The following is a 23,168-nucleotide window of genomic DNA, read 5'->3' on the forward strand; positions in this document are numbered from 1 at the left end:
AGCCTAACTCGAATTAGAACTAGCTAGAGTTCAATACAACTTCAAATATAGGAAACAACTATCTTCTATTGGGTGTTACCTCAACCGAAATCCCGACTCAATAGTCTAATATGGGTTTGTTTGAAATAAAGCATAAATAACTTTTCAATCATAATTTATAAAATATAAAATAAATACATATAAAAAATTTATAAAAACGTAGTTATTAACTGTGAATACAAAAAAGTCCTGTAAGTGCAAATAATGGGTGAGTTTACTTGATAGGAAAAAGGGAAAAGGAGGAGTGGCTGTGGGTGTGGGGAGTGAAACACAGGGTAGAATAATTATTGAAATGGGGGGCACAGGGAAGGATTGTGTTGTTTGAAAAGATCTAATATGGAAGGGTGTTTGGTAACTTTTGAATGGTTTCAGAAGTATTTTTCTGTAAAACGAGATAAATTTTCTCATATATTTATTTTATAAACCGTAAAAATATTTCTGAAATCATAGTTTGGTTTCTATCCAAACACCCATGCGTCATTGAGGAACTAGAAAACAAAGGTAACCCCACAGAACAAGACAAGTTTTCCGCATGAGTTTCACGCTGGCGTTTTCTTATTAAATCAGCAGGGACGACGGGGAAAAAGGCTGCAAAGTAGTACAACAAGTGGACAGAACAATGATATATTTACATCTTTTCATTCATATATTAGCAAACTATTGGGCGGCGAGGGGGAATTAATACTAATATTTTTGCCACAGATTTAATATTCATTTTAAATTCCACCTGTTTGTCTGCATGTGCGCATATGCTAAGATATATTGATATAGGACAAGTATGAAGAAAGGGGTTGGAGTATTTTACTCCACAATTAATTTAATGAGCATTGAATTTCGTGTGGATATTTCTTCATGGATGCACATGGTCCCAATTTCGACGTTGACCATTAAGGCGGCAAAATGGGTCGAAATTTATCTTAGTCTATCGTTTAGCTCGATTAAAATCGGGCTTCAAGATCAAGGACGTATTTAGATTAGTTTTTAGAAATAATTTTACGATATATAAAATAAATACATTAAAAAAATGTATATTTGCATAAAATTACTTTTTTTTTTAAAGTGATTTTGAAGGATACGAAATTCCAGACATGGCGAGGTGTTAATTGTTTTAAAGTAGACAAATTGCATAAGAAGAAGGGCATTTGAATTTTTATTGAGAGATACTTATATTTAGTATATAATAATGTTTTTTTGCCTTTAGTAAAAGAATGTCTGTGCTTTGAAAAGAAAAAGAGAGACTAAAAGGGAGTTTGGATGGAAACCAAACCATGGTTTCAGAACTGATTTTACGGTCTACGAGATAAATATGTGAAAGAGTTTATCTTGATTTGCAAAAAAGTACTATTGAAAAGTATTTTTCAGGGTATCCAAACACCTTCTAAGTGCTCGTCCACATTCTAACCTGATGCTTTCAGACCCGCTTGTAAGAATTCAGGCCCAAAAAAAACAAGAATGACAAGAAGGAGGAGGGGGTGGTTTTGCAGCTGCGGGTCCAGAATAGAGGGCGGGAACATGTTTAAAGGGCTCCATATGCGGCCCATATTAAGTAAGGACATAATTCGTTTATGGCCCAATTTAAAAGATACTCAAAGACAAGAGACCAGAATCATTTCTTTTTTTTTGCTCTGACTTTTTCTTTGTTTTTTTTTGGGAGGGTTTAACAAAGGGAAGAATTTTTTGTTCGGCATCTTGAATGGGCACTTTCCATTTTAATGGGTACCACTACTTTGTTATTCCGAGGTTACTACTTGCCATTCCAGCAGGGTAGCTGCAACATGCTTTCTCTCTAATCCAATCATCATTATGAGACATGTGGTACCTGGAACTTGAATTTACTCAGCCACAATGTCTCTTTATTTGCTGGTTTGGCACTTTGGTTCAACCATTTGGCTATTCTTCAGCAATTATTTGCTTGAACTTGAAATTCAGTGCTGATCGCTGCCTTTCTTCTTCTTCATAATATCAGCTCTCCCAAAAAAGTACAGTGCTTATGAAAAACAGGTCCCTTTGCCAAGAATTCTTCCCCCCCCCCCACACGCAGACACCCATACTTTGGGAATGTCTCCTTTTATATATTTTATTTCCCATTTGCAATGTAAAATTTATATTATTTATAGTTCATAAACTACTCCTTCGGTCCTTAATATAGGACCTAATTATTGAGTTAGTTTTAGTCCTAAATATAAGACCTACTTCTCATATTTATCAATTTTCTCTAAATTACCCTTATGGATACTCCCTCAACCATAATCAAGTAGAAGAGGGAGAGTAGGTATTAAGAAAGATGATTATGGTGTTTTAGGAAAAACGTGTCATATTTTTTATGATTAACTAACTTACCTAACTTCCTTAATCTAATCAAATTAGTTAAATGAGTCTTATATTAAGGACCGGAAGAGTATATCACAGATTTCTATGTAAAATATAAACCCATCCAAAAATATAAGCTATAGATAATATGCTTAAATTCTGCATATCCCAAACCAGGAATTAGAAATTTTGTATGGCATTCTCTTTTGGGCATGTTTTTAGGTTGGAGTCAGAACTCTAAAATTACGGAACTTAGATTTTTCAAAAAGTAAGAAGACACGTGGGACGAAGCTAGATGCATTTTCTTTTCTTTCTTTGTTTTTGGGAAAAAGAAACGTGAAAAGCACGGCCCAAAATATACAATGGCGGCATCGGCAAAATCAGGTGTTGACTGTTGAACAGCAAGTCCAACCTCCATTCAAAACCCAGATTGACCGTCAGATTAAAAGATCTTTGGGATAAAAGGCTATTAGACAAACACCTGAAAAATTTGCTACCAAAAAAAATCATATGAAATTATTCTTATCTACTAAGTTAGCCCTATGGTCAATTACATCCGACCCTTTTTTCCCCCAGGTCATTCAAGTCTCAGGGCAAGTCCATTTACGTAGAGAATTGGCTGCTTGTTGCCCTTGAGCTGACTGGTAGGCTTGGTCAAGACTTGGGCGTTCAATTGCTCCCTTTATAATGCAACACAAAGACCCTCTGGTTCACCAACATTTGCTTGTAACCCAGAGGAGATAATGAGTTCAAAGAAACTTCAGGCCTCTCTTGTCTTCTTCATCTGGGGTTCGTTGGTTTGTCTCTCTCATGGTGTTCCCAGTAAGTACTCCATCTTAGGCTATGAACTTGACAAGTATCCTTCCGACGAGGAACAAGTGCTCGAGCTGTTCCAACGTTGGAAGAGGGAGCATGGAAGGTTTTACAGACACCCAGAAGAAGCAGCCATGAGGTTGGAGAACTTCAAGAGGAATCTCAAATATGTTGTAGAGAAGAATGCAATGATGACTTCTCCCAATGCGCACCGTTTGGGTCTGAACAGGTTTGCTGATATGACCAATGAAGAGTTCAGGACAAAATATTTTTCAAAGATGAAGAAGCCTATCAAGACAAGGGACAATAGCGTCATGAATGGAGGCTTCCATTTAAAGGACGGGTCTTGTGAAGATGCGCCTTCCTCCTTAGATTGGAGAACGAAGGGGGTTGTTACTGGTGTTAAGAACCAAGAAGATTGTGGTAAGCTTCTTTTTTTAACTATTGAAATTTAAGCTTAATGCGGTTATTATCTTTTATATAATCACTTTCCCTCCTTCTGATGGTGGAATGACACTTCATCACTTTTTATGTTCTTCACCTAATCCCATTTCATAGTACTACTTTCTGGTGCATCTAACAATCTAAGTAATAATCATTGAGACACTTTGCTCACATGTAGCTGCGGGTCTACTTTAATTTTCATAATTATGTGGCGCACCACAATTTAGCAGTCCTTGATATAAATGGTCCAACCAAGTTTCTTCTCACTGACAACTATTGTTGACACGTTTTCTTGGAGCTGGTTCCTTCTACTGAATTTATTTACTGAAATAGTTTTGTTCTTTTATACTTCTTATATTGCCCCTTGTATTAATTTATTAGAACGAGCAATTATGAGACTTTTTATCCATGCATTCATGACTCGTAATATTTAACATACCTCTGATTGACCTTCTCATCAGGAAGCTGCTGGGCCTTCTCTTCCACGGGAGCCATGGAAGGAATAAATGCAATAGTCACAGGGAAACTCATTAGTCTCTCAGAACAAGAGCTTGTGGACTGTGACACCACTAATGATGGATGTGACGGAGGGAGCATGGATTACGCTTTCGAATGGGTTATAAGCAATGGTGGGATTGACACAGAAACTAATTATCCATATACTGGAGCAGATGGAACCTGCAACATCACTAAGGTATTGTTCTGCTCATAGAGGAAATGGATAGATATGTTTCTTTCTGCGTAATTTTATAGAGCCTTTTGGTGAATCAGGAGGAGAGAAAAGTGGTTGGCATTGATGGATATAAGGATGTGGCACGAACAGAGAGTGCTCTTCTGTGTGCAACAGTGAAGCAGCCTATCAGCGTGGGCATGGATGGCTCTGCAATTGATTTCCAACTCTATACTGGTGTAAGTTGAACTAGTCATACTGATATAAATCAGTCAATAAAAAGCAGGGGATGACTACGAGTTTGAGGAACTAGAATTTGTTTTGTGATTGTTTGAACAGGGGATTTATGATGGGAGTTGCTCAAGTGATCCAGAAGATATTGATCATGCGGTTTTGATTGTGGGGTATGGTTCAGAGGATGGTGAGGATTACTGGATTGTGAAGAATTCCTGGGGAACAAGCTGGGGACTAGACGGCTATTTCTTACTTAAAAGGAACGGTGCTGAGAAATATGGGAAATGTGGAGTAGCTTACATGGCTTCATACCCAACCAAAGAGTCCTCCGCACCATCCCCAGCTGGTCCTCCGCCACCAGTAACGCCACCGCCTCCTCCTCCTCCTCCGTCGCCTTCACCAAGGAAATGCGGAGACTTCTTCTTTTGTGCTGCAGATCAAACATGTTGTTGCATTTTGGATTCACTCGATTTCTGCCTGATCTATGGTTGCTGTGATTATGAGAATGCTGTTTGCTGCTGCGGAACAAATTATTGTTGCCCCAGTGACTACCCCATTTGTGACGTTCAAGAGGGATTGTGTCTCAAAGTAAGAAACTGTGTTTATATGAAAATCGTATTTCGAATGCTCATTTAAAAATGACAAGCTCTGATAAAATTTTAACGCAGAAATCGGGAGACGTGATGGGGGTGGCTGCCAAGAAGAAGAAGATGGCAAAGCACAAGTTTCCATGGAGTAAGGTTGAAAGAGAAGCAGGGGAGAGAAAGACGTACCGTCTCCTGGAGCTGAAGAGGAACCCATTCGCAGCAGCAATGCGCTGAACATGAAGACTGATGCGAAGTGATTCCTTGTCAGTAGTAATTTGATCTTTTTCTGTAGAATCAGAAGCAGAATCACTTGGCTGCTTCCATTTCCATGTAGGCGTTAATGGGCACAGAACAGGTAGTGTGAACCAAATCAGGAACACATTGAAGGTGATAAAGACGAGGCTTTGTGTTTCTGCAGATTCTGTATCATCCACACAGTAATAATGTGCTCTATTTATACTGGAATGTTGGTTTCAGTTTGTTGCTGAAACTCATGGGCGTCCTATATTATTCTAAACCCTTGGATTAGAGTGCTCGGTGGCGTATCATCCATGAAGTACTTTTAAACCGGTAAAATAATAATAATCGTTATTACTTTTTACACGAGAATTGTTCACTTCTTTTTTTATTTTTTCGCTTTTGAATATCAAGGGAAGCCGTGGCATTACTCATTAGCAATAAGGTCTTACAAAATTCATCCTATCATCTTCAACCATAAAGCCGCAGAAGGGGCCTTCGGCTCTCGCTCTCATTCACACACTTGGGAGAGAGATTCTCTATTGTTTTAAAGAAAATAAAAAATAATGCCCGGGAGGGCGGGTCCGACTGATCACAAATGGGAAGGCAAGGCGTCACGTCCCTATATGTCATGGGCTTGAATCTTGGAAAGTCCTCTTCTGGGGGGCGCTCCGGATTAGTCTGCATCCAATGTGGTGTGGGATACCGGAGGAGTTAGCGATACCATCCTATTTAAAATAAAAAAATAAAAAATAATAGAAAAGTACGGAAGTTCACGGGAGACAAAATCCAGAATCAGAGAAGGGCGTATCTGGCTAAAATTGACTCCAAACTGGCAATAGCCGATTATGAAAGAAGTCAATAACACCGGTGAACACAATAATAAATGTCCAGAGCCAATGAGTGGACTTTTAGATTTGATCTGTAATATATTTTGGGCTTGTCTTTGGAAAAAAAAAAAAGAAGAAAAAAAGCAGAAAGATTTGGAGAGAGTGGGGCGTTTCAATTATTGGCTTGAGCCGTAGTGGAATTTTGCTTTATGAGGCTGTCTGTCTTTAGGCACGTCCTCTTGGCTCTTTGCCCCTGGAGAGTGGGTGTAATTATTTGGGTTTTGTCCCCAACCCAAATGATTCATAGGCAAGGACGCATGGTCATGGCGCAGGGCGGAGGAGGAGGACTCACCCTTTAATGTCAACTAAATTTAGTGGGCCCCACCTCTTCCCTCCTCCCTCTCCCCACCCACTTTGTCTTCTCTGAACTGTCTATCTCTACGTTAGAGCTGGGAAAACGGGCTGGCCCGCGGGTTGCGGGCCAGCCCGCCACAACCCGCGGGCTAAACGGTGCGGGTTGCTTCAACCCGTATTTTGACGGGCTGGCAAAAGACCAACCCTAACCCGCCATAGCGGGTTGGCGGGCTGGCCCGCCAGCCCGCCAATTTTTTTTTTTTTTTTTTTACGTTTTTTACAGCATGTTTTTGAAATATAAATTTATCCAAACTATCACCAAAATACAATTATAAGTTATACAATCTAGATTTGATCAGCAAATCCAACACATAAACTAGAAACATAACCTTCAAGGCTTCAAGCCTTCAACAAGTCTTAATCATACAAGGTTTTCAAACAAAATAAGTCTAATCTAATGATTTTCAATCTGCAATAATAACATTAGAAGCAATATCTGAAGCATCCAAAAGATCAACATCAACAATGTCCTTCTTCTTGGTGTCGGACTCGGATGTATCTGCCACATATAAAAAAAAAAGTGTTAGCATATTTACTACTATGGTGAGCTTAATATATACAAAACAAATATATTACCACTAGGAAAACCAAGAATCCAATTCCGAGTGCAAATAAGAGCTTGAACATTTTCTGGAAGAAGAGAACTTCGATATTTTGTGAGAACCCTTGAACCAATGCTAAAAGCTGATTCGCTGGCAACTGTAGTAATTGGAATACTAAGAATATCACATGCCATCTTTGAAAGGCATGGAAACCTAGCTGCATTAGTCTTCCAATATTCCAAAACATTAAATTTCACAAACAAATTAGGATCAAGGGGCACTTCTTCCAAATAATAGTCTAACTCAGACTTTTCAATTGATGTGGCATCTTTGCTCTTACATGTAAGATATTTCTGCAGTATTAATCATTAAAATAAAGAATTAGTAAAAGCTAAGTAATGAAAAGGGACAGCAAAAAAGACATTTAAGTCATAAGTATTAAAGAATTTCAAACCCACCCTAAAAGCTTTCAAGTAGGTGGTGCCTTCATCATCACTATCATGAGAGGTAGAGTCAGAAGGTGGTGCTGCCATCTCAGTTCTCACATTGAGATTAGAAGTTGAACTTGATTCTCCAACAAAAGGGACCGAAGATGAAGTTGATGATCCCATATTTCTATAATAATTGAAAACATAGTATAACTTGCTCCTAATGTTTTCAACCTTATCATTATAATTGATGGGATCAAGATTTGAGTAAGAAAACTTTATGACATCAAACTTCATTCTTGGGTCAAGAACAATCACTAGAGAAAGAATTACACTATAATCACTCCAATATTTGTCAAACTTCTCAACCATTCTCACAGCCATATCCCGAATCACTGGATCTTCATCATCCAAATGTGATTTTAACATTAACTCAATTGTAAATATCTGCATGAAATACATGTTAGCAGTGGGATATGATGAGCCAGAAATCATGTCTGTTATCACCGCAAAAGGCTCTATGAATGTGCACATCTTTTCTGCTCTAGACCACTCTTCATTTGTTGGACAATAGTGGTAATGGGTGTCATGAAAAGCTAAATTAACAAAAGCACGACGATATCTAATAGCACTTTCAAGCATTGTGTATGTTGAATTCCATCTAGTCGGTACATCTAGCCTCAAACCCATTGAAGTTTCAATACCCCCAACATTGTCACAACATTTCTTGAAATTAATGAACCTTGCCTGTGATTGCTTTACATATCTAATGCTCTCCCTAATTTTATGCATAGCATCACTTGTTACTTTCAAGCCCTCCTGCACTATGAGATTCAAGATATGGGCACAACATCTCACATGGGAAAACTCTCCATTGCAGATCAAGCTATTGGTCAGATTCAATTGTTCTTTCAGCAAATTTTGCATATTATCATTTGCTGAAGCATTATCCAAAGTAATAGAAAATACCTTTTTATCAATCCCCCAATCCCTCAATATATCATGTGTCCTTTTAGCCAATTCAATCCCAGAGTGAGGAGGATCCATCTTAGAGAATGCAAGGATTTTGCTATTAAGCTTCCATTTATCATCAACAAAATGAGCAGTCAAACAAAGATATCCTTCACCAGTTATAGAAGTCCAACAATCAGAAGTCAAACACACTCTACAAAGACTGTTTGCTAATGTTTTCTTTAGGATCTCTTTTTGACTAAGATAGAAATTCCAAACATCCACCACAGCAGTTTTTCTAGTAATGTTCTTGTAATCAGGATTTAAATATGAAAGTAAATCCCTAATTGCATCATACTCAACAAAGGAATATGGAAGATCATGTTTAATAATAGCAAAAGCAATCTTATCCCGGACCTTGTTATGATCAATTTGTCTAGCCCTCACATTCCCTGCTTGATCTATCATCATGGCACCAATGTTCTTATATTTTGGAAGAGACACACATACATTAACATGACGCCGGAGAGTTGAAGTCCCATAATCCTTACCACCAACTAAATACACTTTTCCACACCCATTACATGTAGCCTTTTCTTTGCCATCTATAATACTTTTAGTAAAAAACTTCCAAACCTCAGATGTTGTTTTTTTAGCCCTTTTATTTGATTCAGGCATAGAAGACACGGGTGGAGCAGATTCATCTTGAATAGTATTACTTTCAGCAGCATTGTCAACATACTTTCTTTTATGTGCCTCATCACCCATTTTGGTTTAACAACGTATACTGCAAAAGATATTCCATATTTCCATTCAACAATTACACAAACAAGAAAACATTGAAAAAAAAATTAAATTCTACTAATCTATTTCAATCAGATCCAAACCGAAACCGTCCAAACATAACTAAAAAAATTGAAATTTAACTGAAGAAAGAATAATCAATCTATCAATCCAGAATTCCAGTCACAATCTCAGTCTCAGCCTTAACAACTAACAAGTGTTAAATTAATGACTTAATCAATCCAGTATTCCAATGAATTAGCAGTTCCGCACTCACCGACGGAGCAAGAGGGAGACTTGGAGCAATGGAGCTCGAAGAACCCGGACTGGAGGCTGGAGCTCGACGACGATGAAGAAGGGAGACGGACTCAAGCGACGCGAACGCGATCTCTGTCTCTGCGGCAGATGACCTGCGAGTGAGAGTGCGAGACCACTCAGACCAGCCACCAACTCCAAGAGCCCCTAGTCGCTGTCGGTAGTCGCCAGAGACGAGAGTGAGCCTCGATTGAGGTTGAGGATTTGAGTTCGAGACTTGAGAGAGGGTCAGAGCAGAGGGGTGTCTGTGTGAGATGAGAGCCTGCTGTCTCGGTCTCTCGGACTCTGCTTCTGCGTGATGGAGCGCCGACGCCGCCGAGCGCCTGAGCGAGTGAGGCGAGGGACGGGGGGGAGTCGTCGGGGACGGCTGGTCGACCGGTCGAGTAGACGAGTACTCGACTACTCGAGTGACGAGCGGAGTGGTCAACTGCTGAAACTGGAAGGCCGGAACCCGGAAGTCGGAAGACGGAAGGGTTACTGGTTAGTGCGGAACTGCGGACGGCTGAAACTGGAAGGCCGGAAGTTGGAACTCGGAAGACGGAAACGGAGTTACGGAAGGGACTTAGCCTGTTAGCCACTTAGGGTTATGACTTGCGCTTGCTGGCTTGCAGATGATTAGTGTCTTACTCTTAGTGATGTGGAGTCAGACAGGCAGGAGTGAGGAGTGTCTCGGTCTCTCGGAGGGAAAACCGAAAAAAAAAAAAAAAAAAATGACGGGTTATACGGGCCAGCCCGCCAACCCGCGGGCTAACCCGTTTTAACCCGCGGGTTAAACGGTCCGGGCTGATGTAACCCGTTTTTCAGCGGGCTAGAAAAAAACCAACCCTAACCCGCCTCTTTAGAGTGGGTTGGCGGGCTGGCCCGCGGGTTACAACCCATATTACCGGCTCTACTTGTTACGTATTCACGTATTCACATTCACATCATGTGATTCAACCCCTTGTATTTTTGTGATTTATTTCTTCCTTTTTATACCCCACACTTCCCGTCTTTAATCTATAATTAGCTCACATTCTTAGCACGGTCTATACTTAGTGTCATCAGTAAGCACATGAAATGGAGTATGGTAGATAGATAAATAAGTTATACCAATATATAAAGGGAGTAAAGTCCAGTGAAGCCGGGGATACTGTCGTTTGGATATTCGAGGACGGTTTTGATTTGAGAATGTACCGTCACTGTGTTGGCAGCCTCTACTTTCCATCTGCGCACAGCTAGAACGAACCGTGAAACATGCTTTGAAAGCAAAAGATGCATATTAAAGCTTCTGTCTCCATCCCTAAACCCTCTGCTTTTCTTTCCCCTCACTCATTCCCTCTCCTCCCATCGCCCGGCAACCTACCGTTGTCTTCTGATCCATCTTCATCTGAATCTTTCCTTCTCCAGGTAACCCTCTTCTTTTATTTACTCCTCATTCAATGTCTTACTCCACTTTCTGGATTTCTCCGCTTAAGCTTGTTTCTTTACAGCCATGTCAAATACTTTGGTCAAGGAACCCGAAACCTTTCGCTTCTGTTGCTGTGCGCGTCATTTCATATCCTTTTTGTTATAGAGATGGTTTTGTTTTTTTCTTCTCTACAGCATGTTCTTTTATTTTATTATTTTTTCTGTTGGTGTTCATGGTTTGGTGGTTCTGAGTCTGAGCCTGTGATACTGATAACAAAGCATATAGTCTTTCCTCTGTTCAGTGTAATACTGAGAGAGATGTAAGGCGTTGTCATGTTCAATTGTTTTTCACCTTTCTGTACAAATGGGGAATCACGGCTCTTTACCCAGCCTTCCGATACAGAATTATGACATATTTCTCTGTTTCTCTGCTCAGTGTCATGGTGGGGTAAACTCTGCTCAATATTTGCGTCTTTGGATCTGTTTTTGCGTTCTCCCAATATAGAACCTGTTAATGGCTTCTGCTGTACTGAGTGCTTACAGCCAGGAGGTCTCCTGCTGCTAATAATCTTATTCTTCTTTCTTTGTCTTTATCCAGATTTTAATTTCATGGTAGGAGGACTAGTGATTCTTACCCGACATTTTCTGCCTCACTGCTGACATTGTTCATAACCTTTTCCTGAATTGTGAGGGGCCGCGTGATACAGTTCAATTGTTGACCAAGATGGACGAAAAAAGATTGAATATTGAAGCCCCTCTTCTGTCTGTGAGACGTTCTGCTGCATCGCAGAAAACACTGGACAAAAAGCACATTCTTCTATACCCTAAATCAGATTCGACTATGCAACAACTAGCAGAACCTGTTACTGTTCCCCTCAATTGGGAAAACATCCTCGGAAGATCCAAGCCGAAGGAGCCTCCTGTTGCTCAATCTCCCACGTGGAGCAAAGAAACAGAAGATGAGAGAAGAAGGACCAATGGGAATGATGATGATGATGACAACGTTTATTCTGATGCCGTTGATACAATTTCGCCTCCAGAATCCGTCTTAATGAACTGTAGTGTAAGTGGGATGAGTGGGTTAGAATTAAATAGTTATAATGCGAACAAGTCTGGAACATTTCACACGGATCAGAAAATCAGGGACTTCATGATGAACCGATTCTTGCCCGCAGCTAAAGCAATGACTTTACAGGTTCCAGAATATGCTTCAAGAAAGCAATCTGTGGTGGTAGAACAGGCTAGAGAAATTAACAGATCATTTCGTGAGGAAAAGAAGCTTCTGCTCAAGAACTACATCTCTGACATTATACAAAGTTCTAACCAATGTGAAACTGAAGAAGAAAGTGAAGACGATAAATATGACTCTGCAAATGGCTCGGCAAAAGGTTGTGGGCTGCTTCCCCAACTACGCCTTAAGAATTCGCTGTGCTTGCTAAATTCTGTGCCTGGCATGAAAATGAGGAACATAGTTCCCATGTCTACTGCTGCTTACGAGGTTTCTAAACAAAACAAAAAATCTCATGTTCGATCTTATAGCCCAGCTCCTATGGTAAAAAAGGTAACAACACACACACACACACACACAAAATTTGAAACATTCATGTCTGAATTAAAATGTTGTATTGTGTCTGATAAAAGTATTGTCTGACGCAGACACTTCTTTTTCCCCCTTAGTGTTTTGTGTGCCAATACATTTACCCACAAGGATGCATGATTCCTGCAGGCCATTGATGCTATTTATAAGAACAAGTCGAGCTCTGAAACCGTATCAATGGACACGAGGGAGGCGAGGAAGAAGTGGATGAGTCAATCATGTAGGTTTACTTATGATGCAGGTGAGTCGCAGCAACAAGATAGGTTGTCTCCATTCAGGCGTTCAAGAACTGCTGCTGCTGGAGTTTCTCCTTGTCGAAGTAGACCTCAATATCCACTTCGAGGAGCAAAGTTGCTTTGTGATTCTAGAGAGGCTGAGAATATTAGTCAATCTAGCAGATATTTGAACTTCCAGAGCAGAAGCCATGGAAACAATGAAGAAAGTAATTCAACAGTGGAGAAGACATTGTACATAGATTCTGCAAGCACGGTAAAACTATTATCTTCTTCACATTCATTTTCTCCAGAAGCTTCTCAAGATGGAAAAGAACTACAAGCCTTGGAAGAGAAGAAGGCGATGGATTCAGATACCAACAACAGGGAAATTGTAATAGCTGATAGTAATTCAAGTGAATCTGTTCTGTGTCCTGTTCCCCCACCATTACCGAGATCGCCTTCTGAGTCATGGCTCTGGCGTGCCCTGCCTTTGGTTTCAGGAAGGAATCCATTGCAGCAATCAAATTTAAGCAATCATTCCCAATCTATATACCAGGACTCTCATACAACATCCAGCAATAATACCAAGTGGGAAACAATAGTAAAAACCTCGAATTTGCACAATGATCATGCGCGCTATTCTCAGGTGTAGCCTCATTTTTCATGTTTGTATCTTCCTTGGTGTTCAGGTAGTGAGAAAGATGAAAGCTCACATGTAATTTTTCCGCGCAGGAAATAATAGCCTCCAACAAATCTCATCGTTTAAAATCATAAGAGATGGAACTCTGGCTTGTTCATCATGTTTGGTGCGAGCTCATGTGGATTGTTTCCCATGATATTGCAGGTGAGTACATCAGTTGGAGCGAATTGATTCTTACCGTCTAAGTATAAATTTGGTCTTTCTTTCCTATCTGTTTTTTATCATCTTCATTTGTGCGTTTTGCACAGAAAGCAGTCGAAGTCCTTTGGTGATCAATAAAAGTAAAGCTTCTGTTATGCTGCCAATTGACAAGCGCGAGCTAGCTTGTGAAATCTCGTGTTTTACGTCTTCTCTTATTGTCTGTGCTGACTCTCCAGGCATCAGGAATTTGTATGTGACGAACACAACAAGTGGTTGTCAATGTTCATGCGAGATTGCTTATTTTCATTTTTTTTCTCAAGACAAAGTTTCTCAGTGAAATTTCGAAATATATAACCAGCTATGTAAATACGATTATCAATTAGTGCGTGAAGATAATTCAGAATATTAGTGTATGAACCATCTCCTTTTAATTTTTAGTCTTTCTATCAAGGTGCTTTCAGTGCTAGATGCTCTGACAAAACCTGAATCCCTCCATTCTAAATATAAGAAAGTCAAGTACTTCCCTGACGAAGAGGAAAACGATCAGAGAAATTGGGTTTGTGGGCAAAAAAATGGCAGAGGGAGAGCCATTCTTTTAAATATTGCTCGAAGCTACTTCTAATGTAGTAGAAGCGCGGTGGATTATTTGGAGGGTTTGGGTGGGACGAAATATGAACATTGTAAGATGAAATATACTGAATTGTTGCAATTATGGGGGTCGTGGAAAGTGAAAAGGAGAGCGAAAGTGAAGTGTCGGAAGCCAAGAAAAACAGATGACAAATGGCGACGGGGAGACGATGACAGGAGGGGGAGAGGAAATAATTATGAAGGGATGGCAAATGGCGGTGACAGGCATAAGTTGACGGCGACTGTGATCCCAATAACCATAAACCATATGCAATTTGGTGAGACGTTGCCCGTTGCTACTCATAAATGAGCTGCAAAATTCTGGTACATAAATAAATCTCCCATCCTTATCTTAACTCATATTAAGGGAAAAAGACAGAAAAATGCACCTTTAACTTCAGAAGCCAAAACGTCCGCTGAATTCGAGAAATCCCATTTTGGTACCATGAGACCAAATTGGGATTAATATGTGAAAGGAAAAGATCAAATTACCCTTCATTTTAAATATTATTTTTAAAATATCACAGCCCCTACTGGCCGGCCGGTCACCGAACCTCCGGCGGCGGCGGTCACCGGAGCTCCGGTGACCCGCCGACAATTGGTCACCGGAGCTCCGTCAGTCGGATTTTTTTTTTGAAAATTTTTACAACTTCAATATAATGGTTAACAACTTTTGTAATGCTATTAACAACTTCAATATAGCAATTAACAACAGCTTTTCTGAGAAATTCAACAAACTCCGGCGACCGGAAACAATTTTTTTGAAAATTTTTACAACTTCAATATAACGGTTAACAACTTTTGTAATGCTATTAACAACTTCAGTATAGCAATTAACAACAGTTTTCTGGGAAATTCAACAAACTCCGGCGACCGGAAACAATTTTTTTGAAAATTTTTACAACTTCAATATAACCATTAACAACTTTTGTAATGCCATTAACAACTTCAATATAACAATTAACAACAGGTTTTCTAGGAAATTCAACAAACTCCGGCGACCGGAAACAATTTTTTGAAAATTTTTACAACTTCAATATAACGGTTAACAACTTTTGTAATGCTATTAACAACTTCAGTATAGCAATTAACAACAGTTTTTCTGGAAAATTCAACAAACTTCGGCGACCGGAAACAATTTTTTTGAAAATTTTTACAACTTCAATATAATGGTTAACAACTTTTGTAACCCTATTAACAACTTCAGTATAGCGGTTAACAACAGGTTTTTGAGTTATATAATTTTTCAAAAAAATCTGTTGTTAACTGATATACTAAAGTTATTAATAGCGTTACAAAAGTTGTTAACCGTTATACTGAAGTTGTAAAAATTTTCAAAAAAAATTATTTCCAGTCACCGGAGCTTGTTGAATTTCCTAGAAAACTTGTTGTTAATTGCTATATTGAAGTTGTTAATATAATTATAAAAGTTGTTAACCGTTATATTGAAGTTGTAAAAATTTTCAACTTCAGTATAACGTTAACAATTACGTTTTTTTTAAAATTTTTACAACTCCAATATAACGGTTAACAACTTTGATATAGCAGTTAACAACAAGTTTTTAAATTCAAAAAGTGGCATTTTTATAACTTCAGTAATGCCTTTAACAAACTCAAAAACCTGTTGTTAACCGCTATACTGAAGTTGTTAATAGAGTTACAAAAGTTGTTAACCGCTATATTGAAGTTGTAAAAATTTTCAAAAAAATTATTTCCGGTCGCCGGAGTTTGTTGAATTTCCCAGAAAAGCTGTTGTTAATTGCTATACTGAAGTTGTTAATCGCATTACAAAAATTGTTAATCGTTATATTGAAGTTGTAAAATTTTCAACTTCAGTATAACGTTAACAATTACGTTTTTTTTGAAAATTTTTACAACTTCAATATAACGGTTAACAACTTTGATATAGCAGTTAACAACAAGTTTTTTGAAAAATTCAAAAAGTGGCATTTTTATAACTTCAGTAATGCTTTTAACAAACTCAAAAACCTGTTGTTAACCGCTATACTGAAGTTGTTAATAGGGTTACAAAAGTTGTTAACCGTTATATTGAAGTTGTAAAAATTTTCAAAAAAATTGTTTCCGGTCGCCGGAGTTTGTTGAATTTTCCAGAAAAGCTGTTGTTAATTGCTATACTAAAGTTGTTAATCGCATTAAAAAAGTTGTTAATCGTCATAGTAAAATTGTAAAAATTTTCAAAAAAATTGTTTCCGGTCGCCGGAATTTGTTGAATTTATCAGAAAACCTGTTGTTAATTACTATATTGAAGTTGTTAATGGCGTTACAAAAGTTGTTAACGGTTATATTGAAGTTGTAAAAATTTTCGAAAAAATTGTTTCCGGTCACCGGAGTTTGTTGAATTTCCCATAAAGCTGTTGTTAATTGCTATATTGAAGTTGTTAATAGCATTACAAAAGTTGTTAACGTTATATTGAAGTTGTACAAATTTTCAAAAAAAAAAAAAATCCGACCGATGGAGCTCCGGTGACCAAGTGTCGGCTGGTCGCCGGAGCTCCGGTGACCGCCTCCGCCGGAGCTCCGGTGACCGGCCGGCCAGTAGGGGCTGTGATATTTAAAAATAATATTTAAAATGAAGGGCAATTTGGTCTTTTCTTTTTACATATTAATCCCAATTTGGTCTCATGGTACCAAAATGGGATTTCTTGAATTCAGCGGACGTTTCTGGGCTTCTGAAATTAAAGGTGCATTTTTCTGTCTTTTTCCCTTATCTTAATTATCGGAAGGCATTACTTCGCCACATGACATCCAAAATTTGAATTCTCGTTTATGTTCACAATAAGGTGATTATGTTAAGTATCTCTAACAGTCCTGATAAAAAAAAAATCTCTATATAATTTTTTTAGAAACAATAATTTATGAATATTATGCCTCAATTCAGATATATAATACTCAGTTGATATCGATTCACACCGTAAATGAAAGTTATAACGTGGGAGAAAAAGAATTGTTGAGAATTGAGATATGAAATAGGGAAAATTTTAAAGAAAGAATGTTGAATTTCAAAATTTCCAATCAGGCTACTATACTCATAAAAAGAAAATGACTACACTCAAAAAACAAATGATAACATATTTTTCTAATAATTTCTATTTTAAAATTTTAAAATTTAACAGCTATTTTTTTTAGATTTTCTTTTGAAATATCTAATATTGATGTGATATGATGGGTAACGGTTGGGAGTGCGAGTGGGGGCGGAGGGAAAAATTCCAAAAGCCGAAAATTAAAGGAGAAAGGAGGGAAGAGAAATGCGGAGAAAAATAAGAGAAATTTAACTATAACTACCAATTTAGAGAATTAATTTTTTTGTTACCAATTTAATTTAGAGAATTAATTACTCAATCATTCCTGAATTTGATATTGTATGTATTCATATATCGGGATCCCTTGCAACATTTTTCAAATTTAAGAGATTATTGGGCAACTAATTCTCCAAACAAATATTTATGAGAAATTTTCCTAAAAATAATGTGCCATCACATAATATATAGAAATATGAATACATACATAGACATGGTGCTTAGGGACAGGGCGTAATTATAATTATAATTATGAATAGAGGCATTGTTTATAATTATGAATTTTATATGTTATATTTTTATATAATACTAGAACCTTCTCCACGCTATGCGATGTGCACAGGATGACACATGTTAAAATAGTTGATACTACTGAAAAATAATTTATGAAAATTCATCTTTTGTTATTAATTTTTGAAAATATGATTTTTCTTATATATGATTTGGACAATAAAATATAAGATTTAAGTATCTAATGTCAACGGCTTTACTAAATATTGATTTCACATAAATTTTTTTTAGTAAAACTACCCACAATGTTATTCTTCCTGATAAAATATCAATGTTTAGTTCGAAAGAAATGTGAAAGGTGCAGTCACAATTATTGTGTCATTAAAATAATTAAATTCACAAAGGTACAAAACAAAGAGGTTGAGTGTCGGTCTCAAGAGAACATATATTACATAAATCAGATGGTAAGAAATTCTATGAATAATTTGTTTCTCGAACTCCATTTGCATTTTTTCCTAATAGCATTTGTAGTGCCCCTCTACTATCAATTTCATTGTATTAAGGGGGTGTTTGGCAACCCTAAAAAATGCTTTTAAAAAGCTTTTTCAGTAAAACGAGACAAACTCGTTCATATATTTACTTCGTAAACCGTAAAAGTATTTTTAAAACCAGGGTTTGATTTCCATCTAAACACTCCCTAAGCATCAATTAGATAGCCATTTAATTGCCTAACCCGACCCATCTTGACATCATCAGGTATTACAAAATTTCATAGTTAAAGTAGATGATCTTGATGGGCAATTGCAATTTAAAAAGGGCGGTTTTCATCTTGTCTTTGAACTTATTGGGTTATTTTGGCATCATATTATAACAGACTTGCTGTATCTTAGAATTTTTTTTTTAACCAACATCTTTGATTCTTATTTGCAATATTTAGTTTTACTTTATTATTTTTGCTCATAAGATTATATTAAAAATTCGCACCCCAAATAATCAGATTTATGAACTTAAATTAAGAAATTTATGCCCCAGCTTACAATTAAGAGAATTAGGTCGCGCGTCCAACTTTTAAATTTTAGGAGAATATATATATATATAAATATATATACACCTCGTATTTTGATTAAAGAAAAACGGATTGGTCTAACTCTTCTCAAAATTTGCTTAAACATCATTTTGTTTCAAGTAGTGCATTTATCATACTCCAGCAATTTGGTCGTTGTAATAGATATACATATATTATTTTTAATTTAGATATTTGAAATTAAAAGTATAAACCACCTAATTAATTATGAGATTGATCCACCTTTCCTTCAAAAATTCATTTATTTTGGCTTTTTGGCCATTGCCAACTTAATTCCTTCAATATATATGGTAAAATAAATAGTTATGAGAAAATGGCACTACCGGCAGCTGCTAGCTAGCGCTCAGGGGAAGTCACTCTTAACCATTGTTCCATTTCATTTACAGTAAAAAATCCCACTTAACAACAATATAACTGAAACAAATTAAAAGTCCTATCTGCTCTACCAAGCGCATACTTTGATCTTGTGGCTGACACGTGGGCCCGGGTTTATGATTTTGATTTCCATGTAGGGGGTATTTGCAAGTGTTAAAAATAAATAAATAATAGAGAGAAGTTCTAAGAAAGTGAAAGCTCAGTGCTAATTTCTTGGATGTCGTCTTTGCCACCTCCCAGACTCAGCTCCAACTGCAAATCATCAGGCACCCATTGTTTTTCTTCCCGCAGCATCGCTTCGTTAAGCTTCACACCATATCATAAAATCAATAATGCTCCAGTTTTCCAAAACAAGAAGAAGATAGAGATCTCAATATATATATATATATAATATTTATATTATTGTTACCTGGATCCGAAACGGGGTTTCAAAGTTATTGCAATGGTTACTGTGATTGTGAGAGTAGTGGTTGAAGTTTGAATGATGTGGAGGATCTGGTTTTGAGCTGGCATTACTCCAAGCAGCGTGATGATTGGTGGGTAACCTTCTGAACTTCCATTGATGAGCGTTCATCATCTCTAATGGAGGCCACCTTTTTTCTTGCAGATTCATAGGTTGATGATCCAAGTGCCATTGATGTGATTGCTGCCTGCCACATCTCAAGACAACAACAAGAGCTAATTAACGTGCGTAGAACTGATGGATCAATAGACTAAAAATCCTTTATATATGAACCAATGTTTAAGTTACTTTACTATACGTACCAGGAATCATCAGGAGGCTTTGTGTGTGGACGTGAAGATAGGGCGAAGGAGGGCAGATAGAGACCTGGGCCGACGACGCTAGTTTGGTCATTACAATTATTACTGGCCAGGATGATTCCCCCGTTTCCCATCTTCAAATATTGGTGATGAGCGTTTCGAGACTGATGATAATGCGATATCTGAGACATAAGACCTTCCATTTGGGTTGATGGTGATCTGTATCTTCGTCCAACAACTGCATAATGCAATATATTCCTAGTTTATGTAATATAATTTTACTTGCTTTCTCTTGTAAGATGAGAAAACATAACGCGGTCTTCCTTTTAACTAATAACTTTATAATTGGAATATTGGTATGTTTTTTAACCAATCAGATAGTCTGACAACTTTTCTTAATATATATATATGAAAAATGTCAATAACATCTTGTATAAAGGACAGACGGAGTAGTTCATCAAAAAGCTTAATGTAGGTGAACTCGGTAATTTGGAAATAATAAGAAGCAGGAAACTCCTGCACGGGATATTTCTGTTAAAATGTACGTAAAAATAAAAAGCAATAGAAAGGAAACTTTGATTTGTTTGGCCTAAAATGGAAAAGGATATGTACACGACAATCTCACCTTGCCCGGCCTCATCAAGTTTCTTGCTTCGATACATCTGAAACAAATTAAATTTCATAAACATAGAATCACTACGACGAAAAGAATTAACCAAAAAAAAAAACAAGAAGAAAATTTTCAAATTAAGGCAAAGCTGATTCAAAAAGATAGATAGCTCTTTCTTAATTATGTATTTTGGACGAAACTAGCTCAAATCATCTAAAGGAAAACTTTTGTAATTTGTGTTATATACCTGCAAGTGACTCTTGACATGAGCAATGCTAAGCCCTCTCACATTCATTAGCTGAAGCACCAACTTTGGTGTGGCTCCTGCACAAATTTATGCAGAAACGTAATAAGTTTCATAAACAATTTACAATTACGACGAAGGTTGCTTTTTCACGTACACTGTATAGAGATAGCTGCAAGATTTAATTAGAATATACAAATCCTTAATTAAGTATTTATCTGTTATCAGATTCGATGGAAGACGACGAGGATGTCATATATATACAGTCAATAAAAAACTACACGCGCACCTATTTTCTTTGTCTTAAAATGAATTGATGAGATCGTACTTACTCTCTTGACCACCAAGCCTTTCAACAGCTTGAACAAACGAGAGATGAAGTTCAGGAGTCCATCGAAGGCGAGGCATCTTTGATCTAACATACTGTCTCACCGTTCTTCTTTTTCCGTTCCCTTCCCTCGATGTGCTTCTATAATTAGTTGAAGCACCTTCTTCATTACTATCCTTTGCTTTCTCATCATCATCATCATCATTCTCCTCAGCCATGATGATATCACAGTCGTCTGTTTCGTTGTTGTCTTCTATGCTCGCTCCTTCATTCAAATCAAAGGACGAGCCTGTCTGAGAAGATCCCAATGATGTGTCCTGGGCTACCTGTTCCTCATCAGTACACCTGCTGTTCTTCTTGTCTTGGATCTGGAATCCTTCTGATGACATTCTTATTATTCTGTAATAATTCTCAACAGATCACCCTCGGGGCTTCCCTCCTCTTAGCATATCACTGGGAGACACAGAAGATTATATTTACAAGAACATAAATCTCTGCATTGAAAGTTGGCAAAGTGTAGGACAGAGTAGAGACGCACAGGCTGTAGTTTTTACGTTTAGCATGAAGAATTATTAGTATTGTAGCTCTGATGGCAATCGTGAACTTGAATACTTTTTAAGTGCATTCAATATTCTTGTATGCGAAATGCTACAAGTAGATGGGGGACATTTACTGAATATCCCTATTACATATACGTGTGCAATTATATCATTTAACCTCACAAAAAGCAGTGGTTGAGCCATTTAAAGATTAAGAATTCTAGTATATAAAGAAGGCAAACCAACTTCTGTAACCCTAGCTGGAAGCTTCTGCTAAAATTTGGAATCGGGTGCAATATATGTGTGGCAGATTCTGATTTCTCTCAGCGGCCACACACACACACACACACACACACATGTAGACATGCATACAAGGTTTGTTGACCATACACAATAATGATTCATAATTCGAAGAAAATACCATAATTAAGCAATCGGGAGAGAGATAGTCATTCATCAACATAAAAGATCTTTTATATATGTGGACTGAAAATAGCAAATAGGGAAGGAATCAGGGGTCTATGATTTTATTCACCGTTTCAGTGGAAAATCTGCACAAGGCACCTGGGGTAAGCAATGCAATCCAGACCAGAAAGAAATCGAGGAAAAAGTTTACTTTGTTAGGAAAGATAAATATGTGGGACTTGAATCACAAATTCAAAAAGTGGCTATCTGAGACAAGTTAATTATATATCAAGTAGCTTGGTAGCTAATTAATTTCAGTATTCCATTAAGTAGTAGTGTTGCAGAAGAACCATCTAGCTAGAACGAGAAAGAAAAGAAATTTCACGGACCTAGCTATATGGTCGGGAACACACCTAAAAGGAAGATGAGGAGAGGAAGATGAGGAAGAAAACCACAAACAGGAGGAGGAGGAACATGATCTAATCGCAGCATGAGCAGGCTTTTCCCAAAAGAGTGCGAAGAAATCAAATAACAAAAAGCCAGCGAATGGACTTTGGTATCATTTATGGTGTTGGTTCTCCTTCATTCTTCGCTTCCAACACTATTGAACGCATGTGCAAACACGTATCTAAGCCACAAAACAAAAGTAGGAACGAAGGAGACAGAGAATTAGTAGAGGAAGGAGAAAATATAATATATACCTGGTTTTACGAGTCGAAATGATTCAGAACATCTGGAGTATTCTTTCAGTTTAAAGTTATTAGAAAGACTTTGTATGGTTCCAAAGGAGAAAAAGAAAAATTAGAGAATTATCAACAATGTTGCTATTGACAGGCTACTTGTCTCTGTGAGTTGAAATAAAATCACATAATGTGTACAGATGCCAAATGGTCCCTGGATTGTACGGTCGGAGATCATGTGAGAACTCCTAATTGACAGTTGTAAAAATCTCTCGCTTCCTCGTGATTATTTTAATTGCTCTTGACCCTCGCCAAGCTAGAGATTTCTCT

The 23,168-nt window shown here is 37.6% G+C and overlaps 3 protein-coding genes across 5 annotated transcripts; 2 read left to right on the top strand and 1 right to left on the bottom strand.

The window, feature by feature from the left end:
• The first annotated feature begins 3,039 nt into the window (after positions 1–3,039).
• LOC114750432 (low-temperature-induced cysteine proteinase) lies at positions 3,040–5,700 on the top strand. The gene is made up of 5 exons (XM_028939033.1): positions 3,040–3,585; positions 4,068–4,300; positions 4,378–4,515; positions 4,616–5,098; positions 5,179–5,700. The coding sequence occupies exons 1-5, from the start codon at positions 3,093–3,095 to the stop codon at positions 5,329–5,331; spliced, it is 1,500 nt and encodes a 499-aa protein (XP_028794866.1). The 5' UTR covers positions 3,040–3,092; the 3' UTR covers positions 5,332–5,700.
• A 5,203-nt stretch (positions 5,701–10,903) lies between these two features.
• LOC114750433 (uncharacterized) lies at positions 10,904–14,056 on the top strand. 3 transcript variants are annotated; one of them, XM_028939036.1, is made up of 6 exons: positions 10,907–10,983; positions 11,067–11,117; positions 11,582–12,544; positions 12,710–13,441; positions 13,528–13,639; positions 13,744–14,056. In XM_028939036.1, the coding sequence occupies exons 3-5, from the start codon at positions 11,708–11,710 to the stop codon at positions 13,567–13,569; spliced, it is 1,611 nt and encodes a 536-aa protein (XP_028794869.1). In that variant the 5' UTR covers positions 10,907–10,983; positions 11,067–11,117; positions 11,582–11,707; the 3' UTR covers positions 13,570–13,639; positions 13,744–14,056. The 3 variants fall into 3 exon arrangements, with proteins under 3 accessions (XP_028794867.1, XP_028794870.1, XP_028794869.1); XM_028939034.1 differs by lacking the exon at positions 11,067–11,117 and having other exon boundaries at positions 10,904–10,983; XM_028939037.1 differs by lacking the exon at positions 11,067–11,117 and having other exon boundaries at positions 10,904–10,983; positions 11,582–12,371; positions 12,822–13,441.
• Positions 14,057–19,350: 5,294 nt separating this feature from the next.
• On the bottom strand, positions 19,351–22,894 carry LOC114750436 (two-component response regulator-like APRR2). Its single transcript, XM_028939039.1, has 7 exons — positions 22,860–22,894; positions 21,219–21,667; positions 20,890–20,966; positions 20,658–20,694; positions 20,036–20,270; positions 19,680–19,920; positions 19,351–19,576 (listed from the first exon to the last, which is right to left on the bottom strand). Exons 2-7 carry the CDS (start codon positions 21,601–21,603, stop codon positions 19,454–19,456), a joined length of 1,098 nt encoding a protein of 365 aa, XP_028794872.1. The 5' UTR covers positions 21,604–21,667; positions 22,860–22,894; the 3' UTR covers positions 19,351–19,453.
• Positions 22,895–23,168: the final 274 nt, after the last annotated feature.

This window comes from Neltuma alba, unplaced genomic scaffold (genome assembly GCF_004799145.2).
Source record: "Neltuma alba isolate B1F8T4 unplaced genomic scaffold, ASM479914v2 tig00006442_pilon, whole genome shotgun sequence".
Classification (NCBI taxonomy): Eukaryota; Viridiplantae; Streptophyta; class Magnoliopsida; order Fabales; family Fabaceae; genus Neltuma; species Neltuma alba.

What these genes read in the sequence shown, in the direction of transcription:
- LOC114750432 (XM_028939033.1), top strand. Translation starts at nt 3,093, where the DNA reads ATGAGTTCAAAGAAACTTCAGGCCTCTCTTGTCTTCTTCATCTGGGGT. An exon ending in TAAGAACCAAGAAGATTGTG is followed by an intron (nt 3,586 to 4,067) that starts GTAAGCTTCTTT and finishes CCTTCTCATCAG; the next exon opens with GAAGCTGCTGGGCCTTCTCT. An exon ending in ATTTCCAACTCTATACTGGT is followed by an intron (nt 4,516 to 4,615) that starts GTAAGTTGAACT and finishes TTGTTTGAACAG; the next exon opens with GGGATTTATGATGGGAGTTG.
- LOC114750433 (XM_028939034.1), top strand. Translation starts at nt 11,708, where the DNA reads ATGGACGAAAAAAGATTGAATATTGAAGCCCCTCTTCTGTCTGTGAGA. An exon ending in CAGCTCCTATGGTAAAAAAG is followed by an intron (nt 12,545 to 12,709) that starts GTAACAACACAC and finishes TGATTCCTGCAG; the next exon opens with GCCATTGATGCTATTTATAA. An exon ending in ATCATGCGCGCTATTCTCAG is followed by an intron (nt 13,442 to 13,527) that starts GTGTAGCCTCAT and finishes TTTTCCGCGCAG; the next exon opens with GAAATAATAGCCTCCAACAA.
- LOC114750436 (XM_028939039.1), bottom strand. Translation starts at nt 21,603, where the DNA reads ATGTCATCAGAAGGATTCCAGATCCAAGACAAGAAGAACAGCAGGTGT. An exon ending in AAGGCTTGGTGGTCAAGAGA is followed by an intron (nt 20,967 to 21,218) that starts GTAAGTACGATC and finishes AAATTTGTGCAG; the next exon opens with GAGCCACACCAAAGTTGGTG. An exon ending in ACTTGATGAGGCCGGGCAAG is followed by an intron (nt 20,271 to 20,657) that starts GTGAGATTGTCG and finishes TGCATTATGCAG; the next exon opens with TTGTTGGACGAAGATACAGA.